This window comes from Leptinotarsa decemlineata, unplaced genomic scaffold (assembly GCF_025532065.1).
Source record: "Leptinotarsa decemlineata unplaced genomic scaffold, Ldec_3_MD MMD2_P_RNA_scaffold_5, whole genome shotgun sequence".
In the NCBI taxonomy this organism is placed as follows: domain Eukaryota; kingdom Metazoa; phylum Arthropoda; class Insecta; order Coleoptera; family Chrysomelidae; genus Leptinotarsa; species Leptinotarsa decemlineata.
Window position 1 is genome coordinate 15,325,752 of NW_027412532.1, and position 18,198 is coordinate 15,343,949.

The 18,198-nt window shown below is 33.8% G+C and overlaps 1 protein-coding gene across 1 annotated transcript; it reads left to right on the plus strand.

Moving 5' to 3' along the window:
* The first annotated feature begins 2,066 nt into the window (after positions 1-2,066).
* On the plus strand, positions 2,067-17,634 carry LOC111505327 (uncharacterized). The gene is given in 6 exon segments (XM_074169621.1): positions 2,067-2,359; positions 11,329-11,530; positions 11,587-11,897; positions 11,899-12,743; positions 12,746-13,173; positions 15,075-17,634. Coding segments are annotated over 6 exon segments (2,127 nt in total). The 5' UTR covers positions 2,067-2,220; the 3' UTR covers positions 15,277-17,634.
* Positions 17,635-18,198: the final 564 nt, after the last annotated feature.

Below are 18,198 nucleotides of genomic sequence, written 5' to 3' on the forward strand. Positions count from 1 at the left end.
AAAGAAGTAACTTTCAGACACAAACTGAAAGAAAGTCCTCCTGAAACAGCTACTTTCATATAAATATTGAATTACACGAAAGAAAAAAAATTCTTTCGAAACAAATACCTCTATATGAACATTGAATTATACAGAAGATAGTTTTCTCTACTCAGTTTGTATTTCAAACATTCGTTGTGGAATAAAATTCAGATATCATTCTCATGAGTTCTACTTTAAATGAATGGTGATAAATTGCACTTACATGGAACACTGTCACCCTCACTGGTATACAGCGATTTCAGATTTCAATTTATTCATTACTACAATTGAAGTAGGAGTTTTATCCTTTTAAGTTTTGAAAATACTTTATTTATGGTTAAAATGGTTTTTTGCTAAAATGCTATTTTGATATTTAAAGTATTAAAGATTCTGCATAGCTTGGGTGTCATATCACTAATATATGGTAAGGAGGTGAAGACTATAGGAACTGGAGGTGGATCAGTCCCAATTGTGATATTATTTGATTGTAAAGGATTTCTATCCAACTGGTTGTTATTATCAACTTGAACATCAATGGATGACGTACTGAATAAGATCTTCTTGAGTAGAGGATCTGGGTAAGAGTTATTGGTGAATAATTGGAAAAGTATTTTTGAGTCTTTTGAATGAAATTAAGGATCAAAAATTTGTAAAATGCTGTTCTTCATTTGTTTGACCAAGTTAATTTTCGTTGATTGTTTGTGGTATGACCAGTAGTTCAATAACCTTCCAGAACTGATAGGTTTACCATACCAGTCTATGAGAAGGACATTATCGGGTGTTCTGATAATCCGATGTTCGGAACCCATTGTTCGTTGTTTTCAGTTTCTATGGTAAACTGTATATAAGGGTCATAACTATTGAAGATATCCACAATTTTAGATATTCCATCTTGGGGAAGGGAGATAATTATGTCATCGACATATTTTTTTATGAAAAACAGGTTGAAAGAAAGAACCTGTGAGACCAAGTTTAGCAGGTCATCCATGACATATGCTGCTAAAATAGGGCTACTCTTTGCTCCCATTGGTGTACCAAAAATTTGTTTATAAATTTTATCATTAAATGAAAAATATGTGTTATTAAAGAGGAAAGTTATAAGTTGGAAGAATTCGTCTTTTTTAATATCACAAAACTGACTGATACGTCCCCATTTTCTGTCTGATTTAAGACAAGCATCTAAATAGACATTGCTGAAAAGAGATACAACATCTAAACTAGCAATTACATAGTTGGTAGGTAATTTTATATTGTTGAAAGTAGAGAAAACATCAAAAGAGTATTTAATGAAATACAAAAGTTATAATCGAAAAACTGGAATTAAGTATGAATGTGAACAACTACATAACAGAAAACGATTTCAGTATGATGAATCACGACCCAACCACAAAATTTGAAAGACAAATTACCAGATTAATAAAATCCAACAAACAGATCTTCAACAACAAAACATTGAAGAGATACACAGTCAACAACCCAATACGTGTTGCGGTTTTATAAACCTTTTACGGTGAAAGCCAAAATAAATTTCATTAGTGAGTTTTGATATGGATTTTCATCAAGTATCAGCCAGTTCCATTCAATACTTACAGTAGTTTTACGTATAACAATCAATAAAATTTGTTTTATTTCCTGTTGTATGTTATTAATTAGTTTTTACTGATGTGTTTGGAACCGGTGGTTCCAAACACAAGGCCGGACGATCGATTTTCACTTCCTATTGTCCAATCCGTGTTAGGAATCACACGTTAAAAGATAAGACCACAGTAAATCCTTAGCTCACACAAGTTTCGACTTTTGAGAGTTGTTGTTCACAGGGGAGCGACAGCTGGTTAACGAAAAAACATATTTTTGAAAGATTAACAATATAGTGAGAACTGCAAGTGGACACATCAGTACATCAATGTATCTCTCTTCGTTCTCAACACCTAAAGAAATTTTGAATTCCCCTCGTCATATTTCAGCAAATGGCATATATAATGAAGCAAGACCATCTGAAACACTTGCCGCTGTAAACTTTCATTACTCGTTTTCAGTACCTAATGAATATTAAAAGAGCATCTGGAATTTACAGTACTCTTTTTTTGTGAATGTCTTCTTGCTACACATGTGCCCTTGAGTAGACGGCATATTGTGTTTCACAAATTGTAAAGTCAAGATCATATTCAATATCCAGCTAGTTATAGAGTTTGGACGAAAATGAGGGAGGTGGTGAAAATATTGCTGGTGCTCAATTTTCATTTTATAGAGTGTGTTCCGCCTAGTCCGACAAGTGCTATCACAGAAAAATTGGGAGCGGAGTTTTCTACGCTGAAGAACACTATCAAAGTTCTCTCAGGTATGCATACATAATTTATAATATTACGGAAAAGTTTTGAGTTTTCACTCAACAAAGCAAAATAACTTTACGCTTGAGGAAACTATTGTATAGAAAACACGTGTCGCGGATTTGTAAAACCCTTTTTTAGTGAAAATCATACAATAAACTGTATCAATTATTTTTAAAATAACTTCTGTATAAGCAATACTAATGGTTAGACATTTTTCTATAAGCAACTTTTAAAAAATATTAAATCCAGCACTGGAAATATACATCTTTATTTTATACATTTTTGGTGTTCAAAAAATCGTTCCTTTTTCTGGAGAAAATCTCTCAAACATATTTTCATCTTATTACCTTCACCCTCTCGAAGAGAGTTAAAGATAAGTCAACATGAAGAAACTTGATTTTTGACAATTATCAAATGAAATTTTTGTTTTTTTTTTTCTGAAAAGGGTAATTTTTTTGAAGTACATCTTCAAAGTTTCGATCTCACGAAGAAGAATCAATGGATAAAAAAATAAATAACATTCACCGGTCTATTTACTAACTTTGAACTTCAACGAATGTTCCAAATGCTTGATTTCATATAGTAACAAAGGTGAGATATCATTCAGATACTAATGAAAAGCAGGTGTTCAAATGTCAACTCATTAGCAATGTAACAGTCATTGTGTTCAAAAGTGCCAGTCACTGTCAAAAATGTCAATGAATGTAATGCTAATAATTGATCACTTTCATTATTGTCTCATTACAAACATTAATTTCCACTTCCTACGTTTTCAAAAAATAACTGAAGCAATTCTTGCAAACTACATGAAGCTCAATTAGTAAAACTTGTAAAAATTATCAATTAGCATAAATTACGAAAAAATGTAACATTCGTTTTTGATAGAACTTCTTAATCTTTTTTCGATGCCTACCTCAATGAATTGAAAAAAGTGGGTAACCATGAGGATAGAAACCGATGAGTGACCTTTCCAATCCCTATTTCTATTCAGGAATCAACTGTTGGATCGATCTCCTCGAGAAAGTAAGACCAAAACCAACTCACATCAGAAGTTTTCAAAGTTTTCACGTCGAATTTTATATATCTCATTGCCTCTGTTATTCCCAAATGAGCAAGTATTTAACTCTATCTAGTTTGTTAAAAGCAGTCGCATTTTTCATATTTGGCCACCGATACAAAGAAGTATATGTTATCGTAGGTTCAACCATCATTGAGTACAGTCAATATACTGTGTGTTGTGTAGTTTCAATTTCCAATTCTTCCGTAGATACGTGTGACTAGAATCCAAGATCGTAGCCAGGGGGGATTAAGGGGGATTGATACACCCTTGTAGAAATTTCTACAAGCAACGGCAATCCAAAAATTATATCAAATACAACGATTGGCTTGTTTAAACATCATGAGAATAAAACCAACTGTGGCAATGGAATTAATTACTGGTCTGTCCCCTCTGGACAGGATGGATTAAAATGCACGACAGGAGTAAAGGTAATCGCATTACCGACTCTTCAGCCAAGGAAGCGGCTGGACTAAGAATTTTGGGACCCAGTGGCACCTACGGCCTGATTTCGACAATTGCGGAACTAGCCAAACGTTACACCCATTCTCAATCCCTAAAGAGATGGGTCTATCTACGCTTGACAGTAGGATTTCTAACTGGTAACTGTCAACTAAAACAACACCTCCATTATATGGGGCTAATGGACACACCTCTATGCAGGATGTGTGAACAGGAAGATGAAACTGTCAGGCATGTCGTATGCGAGTGTCTGAAGTTATCGTCAATAAGAGAGTGTATGTTCGGCGAGTCTTGGCCTACACCTGCCGAGATGAAGGAGATGTCTACTAGTAACCTGTTCACATTTCTGAAAAGGACAGGATCGACGATGACTTAGGAGGACAACTCCTTGGGAGGATGTACCTACACTCCTATACCCCTACACTCACCCATCCTACAGAAACTATTGGAATTATGAAATCCGTTAGAAATTTTATCAAGTCCTTGGCAAAACGAACCAAGTGCTTGAAAGAGAATATTGGAAAAAACTTTCCCGAATCTCAATGGAAAAACCTTACGGCAATATGCGTACAAACTTTCAAAGATCTTGGTGTTACTACTTGTTTCCACATGTACCCCTGAAAGGACTTTCTCTTCTTTGAAACGCCTCAAAATTATTTAAGAAACTCCACAAGCCAGGAATGACCAAAGGGTTTGGCGTTAATATCAATCCACCGTAGAATTGACATCGACACCGAGGAGGTAATTGATTTGTTTGCTGCAAAGAAAGATAAAAAACTAAATTTGATTTTGTAAAAAGATGTTAATATTTCTGTAATGGTTTTCTAATAAATATATATGACCATGTAACACAATTTTCTTTCTTCCGTTATTTTTATATTTCATGTTTTTCTACTGTTCCACCAACCCCCCCCCCCCCCCCCCCCAAAATTGTTTTCTGGCTACGGCCGTGCTAGCATCAATGCTACCTCTCTTTATTTTCTCTAAAAGTATTTACGTGATATCGGCTGATACTTGATGCAAATTGATAACGTATTCAATTAACACTTCATTGTGAGATTTTCTCTGGACAGTTTACAAAACTGGAACACATATTTTGTGTTGAAAACGCCCGACAATGCTATTGTATAGTGAAACATGTGAGAATGTGATATTATTAACATGTTAGTTGAATACACTGGTTCCCAGTGAATCTGGAACCTATTTACACCTCCAAATATTCAACCTCTCTTGCCGTATACGTTCCTTTGCTATACTCTCCGCTTCGCTGTTTTCTCCGTTAAGCCTCCTTCATACGAGGAGTTTCACGTATGAAGGAGAAGGAGAGAGGAATACTCTTAGCACCAGAATACAACGAGTTCAATGAAGCTCCCACACTAAGAGCGGAAACCGCCACGTCTCAGGAGACGAGAGCTCTCACGTCTCATACATCTCGATTCGGGGAGCCACGTCCTCTCCTCAAAATGCAAAAGGATAAGTGGGGGCTGCCATAAGAGAAGTGAAAACGGCTCTCCCTCTCTTCCCTAGTTGACTATATCTTCCCTTATCTTAGACTGGCTAAGTTCACCTTTTTGTTTTTCTTTTCCTTTTCCTTTTCCTTTTCCTTTTCCTTTTCCTTTTTCCTTTCCTTTTCCTTTTCCTTTTCCTTTTCCTTTTCCTTTTCCTTTTTCCTTTTCCTTTTCCTTTTCCTTTTCCTTTTCCTTTTCCTTTTCCTTTTCCTTTTCCTTTTCCTTTTCCTTTTCCTTCCCTTTCCCTTTCCCTTTCCCTTTCCTTTCCCTTTCCCTTTCCCTTTCCCTTTCCCTTTCCCTTTCCCTTTCCCTTTCCCTTTCCCTTCCCTTTCCCTTTCCCTTTCCCTTTCTCTTTCTCTTTCTCTTCTTTCTTTTTCTTTCTCTTTTTGTTTTTGTTTTTGTTTTTGTCTGACACCACAACTATGCAAGACTCTAGAGAATAAAAATTTTAAAATTAGTATGAAATCTGAAAATACAATTAAAAATCATTTATTCACGGGAATAAAAACAAAAACACCAAAAGACCTGAAATCCAATATTGTCTATAAAATACCATGTGCTGAATGTGAGAATATATACATACATACATATATATATATATATATATATATATATATATATATATATATATATATACAGATAGAGATTTTATCGAGTGTGTATGATACAAATCAAGAATGAAATAATTCGTGTACACAACACTCAAAAAAATAGGGGCAAACCGCGGACACGTGTTATATATATATATATATATATATATTGTTATATATATATATATATATATATATATATATATATATATATATATATATATATATATATATATATATAGTAGGTATCTCAAACAAAAAATTACTGAACATAGCAGGGATTGTAAAAATATACACAATCCACTAAAAACAATGAAGAATCCTACTAGCCTTGCACATCGTCCCTTCATACTTTTGATTTTGAGTCAATCAGTATTATAGGACAACAGACAATATTAAAAAGAAGACTCCTGAACGAAATTATTGAAATAACAAAACATGGAACAAAATGCGTTAACAAAAGTTCGGATGTTGAAAACTTACACACCTCATATTTCAATCTAATAGAAAAAAACCAAACAATAACTAACTTTGGAATCATTAACCGACTGCTTTTTTCAAATACAATTCTCATTTCTTTCATGGGCTTTTTTTGAATTATAAAGAACGATTTACAGACAGTTCAGATTGTTAATCCCTTCGTGTCTGTGTGTGGCATGAGGGTTTGCTAACCAAACTTCGATGCTTCGATGGCTTCCTGAAAGAACGTCGATGTGACTGTGACTGTCGATGGATATCTGTCGAATACTTTTACCATCAATGCTGGTGTTCCCCAAGGATCCATATTGCCCCCAATCTTCCTGTTATTGTATTTCAACGACTTATTGGAAAAAAAAAACAAAAATCCGATATACTTCTTTGCTGACGACAGTACACTTGTCTCGTCATTTCATTTGAATTCCAGGAATTCAACTGCAGATGCACATCTTCACCGGCAGCTGAAGTTTGCATAACTTAATGAGATCTAGAGATGATTTCGAATTGGGGTGAAAATAACCAGGTTCAATTCAATGCCATGAAATCCCAGTAATCGGTTTTATGCAAAAGATAAATGTCTCCGAACCGCTATCTGCTTCGACAAGTTTGTTGAGGGTTGAAATGGACACCAATATGTTTTGTCACTATCATGTAGCGGGAATTGCAATGGCTGCTTCTCAAAAGCTTGGAACACTGTTCTGAACCAGAAAACTGTATGAACCTCAGCAACTTTTGATACTTCATTAAGCTCAGATCATACCTTCTTTGGAGTATTGTCATCATGTATGGAGCTCTGCCCCTAAGCATACCCTGAAGCTGCTGGATTCCATCCAGAAAAACGAGCCATCCGCCTGATTGGAGTTTCGAACATCACTTGCAACCTTGATAGTCTGAAACATCGAAGAAAGGTTGGAGATTTGTCTCTCTTTCATAGATTTTTTCACGGGAGATGTTCAAGTGACTTGGCACATTTGATTCCACAAAGAGTGGTACATATCAGAAATACGCGACGGACTGTAGCTGCTCATCGTTTTGAGGTTCAACTCAGTCCACCTCGAACTACACTGCTCAAGAACTCTTTCATTTGCAGAACGTGTATGTAGAACATACTTCCTGAGAACGTTTTTTTTTAATAAATGTAATCTCCAGCCATTCAAATCCAACATAAATCGCTATTTTCGCATGGGCACCGCTCTTGAAGCGCCTTGATGATTTTCCTGTAGTGCTAGTGTTCTGTTCCGCCTCCGACGCCCGATTTTTTATTTCGTCTGCATCATTTCACTTCAGTGATAACGTGCTGAAATATAGGTGGCAGGATTACTGAAATAAAAGTCACTAGAGGTGTGCCGCCCCCGACTCTCAGAATTTTCGTTTGATCCCTGTCATTTCACTTCTTTTCTAGTCAGTAATAGCGTCCTGAAATATGAAGGTGGCAAAATTCTTATTAAAAAAGTATCTGGAACTGTGCCGCCGACGATTTCGATTTCGTCATTGCCATAGTTACTTAATTTGAAATTGATTTCTTCCTTCCTGTCTTTGGAAGATTCTCACTTCTTTTTTGTATCAAGATGGTTAGTTCTTTATTTTTTTTTAAGTTATTTTTTCCTTTCTGGGAGATTTCTAAATTTACCTACATAACTCAAATTGGGCTTGTCCTGTTGAATGGCCTTTATATAAATAAATAAATATACTTCTGAATAATGACCAGCTGTTTAGGAACGTTAATTCTGATTTTGCTATTCAATATTCTTTTTAATAATTACCAAATTAAATATTCAAGAGTGATTCATGACCTGATATAAATTATTCTTGATTGTATCAAGAACAACTCGCAATGTTTACTAGGCTTCATAAATTAGAATTTCATTCAAAACAAACGGGTTTTCATATTATAAAAGTAGTGAAAACAATTGTGGAAGCATTAACTATACTGTAAGATGGAAATAATTAGTTAATTACCTTTTAGACTTCATTTCTATTCAAATACTAATTCACTGATTACCGATTTCCATATCAGAAAACATATATATATATATATATATATATATATATATATATATATATATATATATATATATATATATATATATATATATATATATATATAAATATATATATATATATATATATATTATATATATATATATATACAGTGTGACCCATTTTTAATGGAAACACCCCCCTAAAATTTGAAGTTGTAAATTGATTTTAATAATTTTTTTTTAAATGTCAAGTACTAAAAGGTCTACCTTGGGACAAAATTTGTAATGTTTATTGAAGTTTCAGAGCATACTACGATATTTTTTCTTAGTCGAAAATCGGGATTTTTTATTAACGATTTTTTTATTGAAAAAATCACTACGCCACTGGATTCAGAGTGCCTCTAAATAGGTGTGACCAAAATTTCATAAAAAAATATTCATTATTAACAAAGTTATGACAACTCAAAAATTCGAAAACTCACACAGCTAACAGTCACAATATATCATTTTTTTAATGATTTCAACAATAAAGTGCCGCCAGATGAAAACAAAAACAAATAGCGTGAATATTTTTAATGAAAATAACGGAATTACATTCATACAATGAAACAAAAAATTTTAATTAACGTAACTAATAACTAATTATTGAAATTTTGCGATTCAGTGCAACAATTAATTCTAACTCATATTCTAGTAGCCTCTACTAATCCACCACGTATTTCGATACATGTGTCGTAGCGCTTACGAATGTTTCTGATTACGTTCCTTAGTTCTTGAGGGCTAATATCTGCACATACCTGTCGAATTCTTGCACAAAGTTCTCTTGAGCGGTTTTTGTAAACCTTTTGTGTAAAAAGTCCCAGAGAAAAAAGTCCAGAACTGTGAGGTCTGGAGATCTGGGTGGCCACTCTATAAACGGACTACCACGGCCTATCCATCGGTTTGGAAAATGTTCGTTAAGACATTGCCTCACAGCTCTGGCATAATGAACTGAACACCCATCTAACTGGACAATTAAATTTGATTGGCAGCTCGTGAATAGCATCCCAAAACTCTGTGTTTAAAAATTCTAGAAACCTCTGCGCATTAATGTTTTCCTCAAAAAAGAAAGGACCCATAATTCGTTCCTTCAATATCCCACACCAGACGTTGATTTTTGGGAATACTGGCTTTTACAGTTTATTACCTAGTTGGGATTATCCGCTGCCCAATAGCGACAATTCTGTGATGACACTACCCCATTTGTAGTGAAAGTGGCTTCGTCGGTATATAAAATATATTTTAGGAAATTTCTATTGTTTAAATATTCCCCTTGGTCCCATAAACAATATTCCAGGCGTCTTGCTTCGTCGCCTTCTTGAAGTGTGTGTAAACATTTTGGCTTGAAAGGTTTAATATTCTTCGCCTTGAGACATCTCCGAATAGTTTCTCGTGGAATATTCAAATCTAAAGTGGCATTCCTTATACTGGCATTAGGATTATTTCCGAAATAATCTAAAATGATTTGATCATTCCTGTCATTCCTATTTCGTCTTTGTACAGGATTACTTTTTAACATCATTTTTGATACTGCACCAGTTTCATTGAATATTTTATTTATTTCATTTATCGTACCGCAGCTAATACGAGGATGATCTGGATGTCTCTCATTAAATACTCTACAAACCTCTCTAGCACTTCTAAAGTCATCTCCCGAAAGACGTACAATTTCAATTTTCTCTCTTACGCTCAATCTTGCAGCCATGACACAAAATAATTCGAAGAACTGTAAGGTGAATATTGTTGACAATAGTACACTTAAATTTTTCACAAGTGTCAAACTGTAATATCATTTCCATGGCAACTAAGATTTAAATTGAAATATTAGGTCTTAGTTTTAGTTAATTTGCATGAAAACTTTAATGTAATTCCGTTATTTTCATCAAAAATATTTACACTATTTGTTTTTTCATCTGGCGGCACTTTATTGTTGACATCATAAAAAAAATATTCTCATGACTATATCTGTTGATATAGGGTTTTTTTGCAACTGTTAGCTGTGTGAGTTTTCGAATTATTGAGTAACTTTTGAGTTATAACTTTGTTAATAATGAGTATTTTTTCATGAAATTTTGGTCACACCTGTTTAGAGGCACTCTGAATCCAGTGGCGTAGTGATTTTTTTCAATAAAAAAATCGCTAATAAAAAATCCCGTTTTTCGACTAAGAAAAAATATCGTAATATACCCTGAAACTTTAATAAACATTCCAAATTTTGTCCCAAGGTAGACCTTTTAGTACTTGATATTTCAATAAAAAAATTATTAAAATCGGTTTACAACTTCAAATTTTAGGGGGCAAGTACCCCGAAAACGGGGTACTTGCCCCATCATCACCGACTTCAGCTTTCTGCGCAGCCAATAGGTGGTTCCGCTTATGTCTCGCATGCGTTAACGCAGTTACGTTCATTAAGTACTGTTCTTGACCTGCCCGGTGCAATTGTTAACGTTAATATTGATATATATATATATATATATATATATATATATATATATATATATATATATACAATTATATACTAATTATATAATTACTGATTTAAAAAACACTTTAACTTGAATACGTTATGGATTTTCGGTCAATTACATTACATAATTTTTTTTTTAGTTGTGTAAGGTGTCGAGTCTGAGGAAAGGTCAATAAACAGTAATTTCGACATACCTATTGTCATTTTTATAATAATTCCTTGGAAACAGTTATTTCTCAAAATGTAATCATATATAACCAATCTTTCAGGCAGGGTTTGACTGGTTTTTCTCATTTGTACGTACCACATTTCGGTGCAATTCAACTGACTGTTGATATATTATTACCCTTTGCTTTGTGATAATATAGATCTGTAATTTCCATTCTGTATTCAAGACCAATGGGAAAAATGGAATACTCTGTTCATAACTTCTCTAGAACCGAGAATAACTTCCATGGCTTCCACGTTAGCAAGCATAGATAGCAACATTCACAATCTGCAGGAAAGAGCTCATGTCTGGGATACTTTTCAATTACATTTGTCAGCATGGAACGAACAGTTAGCTTCATTAGATAGAAAAATGGACATCATAAGCAAGTACAAATCGTAAAAACCATTACATGAGTGTATCACTTACTTTTTTAACGTTTCAGGGGCCAAGAAAGCTTTCTTTCGCTAGATAACAAAATGAATACAATTCTTACTTTAGAGTACAAGTTGGATAAAGTAATGCAAACCTTGAGTCAAGTACAGGATACTGTCTCTAATTTAGAAACTGTAGCACAATCCAAAAGTTATCAAATCGTCCACGATTCTTTACTAAGTGAGTTTACTTCAAGAGGAGTCCTAAGCTCGATCAAAATGGTGGAGAAAAAACTCGACAGATTATTATTAGCTAATCAAAATACATTAATAAAATCCAAAGGAATCGATAAAGCTAAGCTGCAGATAAAATGTAACACCCCCACGACTGCTGGAAGACCTGTTGAATGACGTTTCTTCAAAAGTTGATGTTATGTTTGACACAGTCACTAAAGATAAAGCCAATACACAGAATCTTGATTATGATAGCGAATATTTAGAGATGAGCGAAGGAAGTGGTGGAGTAATAGATTTGAAATACCAGACAACTGGAGAGGGTTCAAGGAAAGCAGCGAAAAAATCTTGTAACCAAATGAACCTTCTAGAAGAAATTCTGAACAGGACGATAAGAATAGAAAACGCTACTCTCGTCATCCTAGACACAGAAAACACACATTATGAAAAAATAACAAACAGGAAATTCCATTCTGAAATCTTAGAAGCAATCAAAGAGAAATCAACTGATCTGTATAGCATTCTGGGAAGTTATTTCAGTGAGCAGAGAGCGCATTTCGAAGGAATTATGCGCAGATCTGGTAGAGCTAGGTGGGAAAATACAACGCCATCAATAAATTCAAAAGTGTCCGCTCGTACGTGGTGGAATGATACAACCCATGCAGTCAAATCAACAGTGGCTGCTGGTATACATTGGGATGATACAACCCCTTCAGTAAATTCACCAATATCTACTCTAACCTCATCAGCAGCTCGTTACCAGACCGAAAGTTTACCTACTGAAGAAACCTTCGAGAGCAGTACACTCAAAATTTACGGGATCACTGCACCCACAAATCAAAATGTGACTGAACTGGATTATACAGAAGAACTTGAACCTTCGTGGAAACCGATGATCAACCAAAATAAATCATCTTGTCAAGATTTAACGAAAGATGAAAACAGTGGGTATATATTTTCGAAAAACACGAAGCAAGTGAGGAAATGTTCTTCAACAAAAGATACTGTGAGATAAGAAACGACGGCTTATGGACTGTGATACAGAGAAGGGACAACTACAACCCTCAGCATAACTTTAACGTTTCCTGGGAAGCATACAAATATGGATTCGGAAATCTTCACCAAGACTTCTGGATAGGAAACGAGTTCTTGCATAAGTTTTCCAATGATTATAATTTGGTGTTGAGGATAGAACTAGGAGATTTCGACAATAACATGGTATGGTGGGCTGAGTACGACACCTTCTTTGTAGGTTCTGAAGAAGAAAAGTATAAATTAACGGTGGGAGGCTACACCGGTAACTCCTCGGACTCATTCTCCAGCCATACGGGATCTTACTTCAGTACTTTTGATAGGACGTATGATCAAGCCCCAGAGTGCTGTCCTTGTGCTGTATCTTATGGAGGAGGTTGGTGGTTCAATAGGTATGAAAATCAGACTTGAAATATTACCATAATTACTAAGTACTGTACCTATAGGTACTTTGATTTTTGACTTCTTCCGATGAAAAGTCTAATTTCGATGGTAATTGTGAAAACCCATTTTCCATCAATCAAATTTCACCCCATTTCATCCCTTTTATTAACTTAGACTCAGTTTTATATATTTTTCCGTTATAATAAATATACTTACTATCTTTGTTTGAAGGTGATTGACAATGTTTCATGATGAATTTCGTTAGATCGGACTTCCATTGTCTAATATTATATGAAATGATTTGAAATCCCTGAAAGACCGTGCTTTCGGGCTCCGTAATACGAAGGAAGGTCTCGAGTAGGAACTAGAATCATCAAAAATGATCTTCAACGAAATGGCTACTCCAAAGCGATGGTGGAACAGACTTTGGCTAAAAGACAGCAGGAGCCTCGCAAGGAAGAGAAGCCGTCACAACCAGTGCTTCCCTACATCAGAGGATTATCGGAAAGGATAAAAAGAATTGGGTCCAAGTACAACATCAGAACCTGCTTTAGATCCGAAAACACTATCCGTAGCAGCCTCACAAAAACCAGGCCACCAAACGCGGACTGTGATTCCAAGAATGGCATTTACCAGATACCCTGTGAGTGCGGAAAATCCTATATCCGTGAGACTGAGAGGCCATTGAAAGTTCGCATTGCCTAGCACAAGAAACAAACACAGCGAGGAGAAACCAGCAAATCAGGAATAGCAGACCATGTTTGGATCCATCCACATAACATCGAGTGGTCCCAAACTGGGATCATACATAGGGAGGAACTTTGGTTTAGGAGGAAATTCAACGAAGCCGCATACATGTTGTCCAACAATGTATTCAGCCAAGCTAGCGTAGGAATACGCAACATATGAAAACCAATAATCAAGCGAAAAATGGCCAACTCCCGCCAAATGGTCATCTCCCGCTAAACCGGTGAAGCGGAAAAAGGAAAGCACAGATAAGTGAAAGTACTCGAATGAACCATAAATAGTCATCTTTCGGAGGAATTAGTCCAGTCATCACCCGAAGACGATTGTGGATACTAACAATCGAAACGTCATGAAGTAACTTGGCTTGAAATCTCTCAATTTTTGTTTTATTTTTGTTCAATTGTTCTATTTTACTTTTATTTTATTTCACTGTTATTTCATTTCTGGTTTTTTTACTCAATATAATTATTATTTTCATCTATTTTTTTAATTCTTCTTTTATTAGTTCTTTCAGGGATTTCAGACAATGGAAGTCCGAACTAACGAAATACTATCTTTTCCATTTTCCGGTACAGATAATTATAACATTTTCAGTCACATCAAATAGTGTTGTGCATAGGTTTGAAATTCAAAAAACATTAAAATTATTATCAACCGATAAAAATCTGTAATGATTGGACAATAGTTTTTTTATAAAGGATGATGGTAAAAAAATATAGCTTCAAATGGGCTATACTTTTTGGAATCAATTTTCAAATATAAACAATATGTGATACTAAATAAATGGAAATCCTATAAATACCGATTAGCAAGAGTAAAATCGTCGTTCATTTGGGAAAACTTCCAATAGTCACAGCAATACAACATTGTACATGGACATACTATCAGCAAAAAACTAACAGAACTGGAATGGGGCTGGAAGCAACATTAATGAAGAAGAATATTCCTGAAACATTACTCAAAACTATTTGTTATAATTGTAAAAAAGGCATATCACTACGTAAAATTCATACTCAAACTGGCATAAAGCTGAGTTTAGAATGAAAGTAAAATGTAAAAGTGAATATCTTGCAGAGGTTTGAGTTTTCTTTATTGAATCACCACATTAACGTATTTCATGTTTTGTAAATACTAGAATAATTTAATTTCCTTAATTTTCCAGGTGTTTTGAATCCAATTTGAATGGTATTTATTATCGAAAACCGAACGAAAATTCTTACTTCAGAGGAATAATATGGGAACATTGGTTGGGCAACTATTCATTAAAGAAGACAATAATGATGGTGAAACCTCGAGGTAGAGTATACACGGATGTTTCCGTAACACAAAAAGTGGAAAGAATTCCCTACTATGAAGATCCATAATTTAATACATTCTATGGCATATTAATTTTTTAAGTGAAACTCTGAAACAGCTGAAATCAAGTGAATTCGATAATGAAATCAGTTATCTACTTACTGTAATTCAAAAACCATATTCTGAAAATAATTTTTGTCGTGATTGTGTATGTTTTATTGTTAAATGATATAATATACAGGATGTAACATATGTACGTTAAAATATTCAAGTGACGTATTCTTGAGACAATTGTAAGAAAAAAGTCTATATAAACTTGTGTCCGGAAATGCTTCGTTTCGGAGATACAGAGTGTTGAAATTGAATTTTTTGTTCATTTTTCGAAAATAACTTCTTCAAAAAAAAAATTATTTGTACGTAATTTGAAACCCAGGATTTTTATGACCTGGGAAATCATAATTTTGTATTAATTTTCATGTAGGTAACATGTAGAGTTGCGTACTCTGTCATTATCTATTAAAATTGCCCTAACTTTTGACAGTAAACTTTTTGTACTTTGTATGAAAACGCATAATTCCCACACCTTTTCCAAGTGAAAAAAGTACAAATTGTTGAAATTTTTTAAAACATGCTTGGTTTTTGTCATAAGTTTTTTGCAATTTCAGTTATTTATAGGTATCTCGAAAACGAATGATTTTTCGATAAACATTTAACGGAAAAAGTTGCTTATTTTGATGAGATCCACCACATACTTAGTTTTTTAATGTTCTCAGCAACTAGGAGCTAAATAATATGCGTCACCTTCGGTGTTTTTGAGGTAGTGTATCTTTTTTACTAGTACCAAATGTTTATTGTCAAAAAAGTTAGGGCACTTTGAAATATTGAAAATTGAAAGATTCCAAGCCAAGTTTCTTCGAAACGTTTCGATTGTAAGTATCCACGATCGTCTTCGGGTGATGACTGGAAAATTAAGAATTATTAACAAGAAATTAAAATTAAAAATTGAAAGATTCGGGTGATGACATTCATCACCTGAAGAAGATTGTGGATACTAACAATCGAAACGTCGTGAAGTAACCTGGCTTGGAATCTTTCAATTTTTAATTTTCATTTGTTATTGATAATTTTTAATTTTCAGTTTGAAATAAATGACAGCGGACGTAGCGCCCTCTAGATGTTACATGAAAATCAATACGAAATTATGATTTCCCACGGCAAACGCGGAAATCACGGGTACCAAATTTCGTGCAAATAACTTATTTTTTTCCAAAATTCATTTTTAAAAAACGAAAAAAAAATCAATTTCAACACTTTTTTCTTAAAAGTGTGTCAGGAATACATCACTTGACTATTTCAACATACTTTTGTTCACCCTGTACCTATATATTTTAATTGTTCAACCAGTCAAATACAGAGAAAAAATGTGCCTATGTTCTAAATGTTTTAAAAGTAGTGAAATTGAACAAAAATATATTATTTTCAAAATTTTCAGTCAGTTTTTCTATTCCCAAGTCAGCATTATCTTTCAGTTGGTTAACAGAAAAACCCATTTCAAATTCTTTTTTCAAAACGCCATTTTGACTGTCCCATAAATATAATGACGGAGTCTCTGAAATAGTCTTCCCATCAAAAAATATAATAATGCAATATTATTATCATAATCTAAAATCACAGGCTTTCTATTGAGAGGAAAAAAATTGAAAATCAAAAAAATTAAAAACAGGGAAGTAATTTTGAATTTTACAACTTTTTAGAAGCTTACGAAAACACATTCTGAATGAAATATTTCGACCGATTGAAAAATTGTAAAATTTAGATTTTTTCTGAATATTCAAATGAATGTATGTTTTAGCTAGCCTCTTCAGAAAATTTTAAATCTCATTCCTTCAAATAATCGAATGATTGGATCGTTTATGAAATAATTAATCAGTTACTCAAAATTGGACTTATTTCTATGATTGTATTCTAAAATGTTTTTCATTGATATCAGAATGACTGATAGAAGATTTCATAAATAAATTCCCAAAATTATTTGATAAATGAACATGTATAATAGAGTTTCAAGGACAACACCTATCATTTTTCGAATTGATTTTGTAGATACGGATTTAAAAAAAATTATGTGTGGTTCAAATTTTTGCGATGACTTGATTTCTTTAGTTTTAAGTAGGGGATAAATACTTATTCTTAGTTTGGATTATATGATTTCTGTTAATCTGATAGTATTTTCCATCAAAACATTTTGGATCAATATTGTTTCTTTCATTTGCTCAATTTCTATACGGTGACAGGACTGATAATATTATTTAAAACAAAGGTTTGTGCGTTCTGTGATATAGACAGCGCTGTGAAATCTCCACAAGACATTGAATCGAAACGTTCCATGGATGTCACAACATTGGACTTGCCTTTAGGAAAAAAAGGATGGAATACTTTGAGTCAGTTGATGTTATAGTATACTTGTAACAATTTATGTGAAATAATAAAAACAATTATTATCATTATATTCTTTTCCTAAAGTACATACTCTGATTTACTTTTTCGAATAAAATTGTTTAGAATTAGGTACTGTGGTGGCAAAAACATTTTAGTAATATATGTGTGGGTATATTCAACGATGAAGTTACAATAAATTCGGTTCGGTAAAGTTAATCTATATTCAGTCAGTTCGATTCAGAATCGTTCAAAACAAAGATATGCATAGAAACCCTGGGGTTTTTTCAAAATCTCTCATCGCGAAAAATGAGATTGACTCAAAACTTTGTAGGAGTATTGATAGATAGAACAAGAATCGTAAAGATGTAAACATTGGTGTGCGTTTAGCGCCTCTGTGAATGGAATGCCGAAGTTCGTAGATCGAGTATATTTGTCAAAATATTCTACATAGGAAGGGGTCCAAGTAATTACAACATTATATATCTGTCCTTTTTCAATACAAACATCAAGTTTGACATATGACAGATAATGTAGCCAAATTGGAAATAAATGCA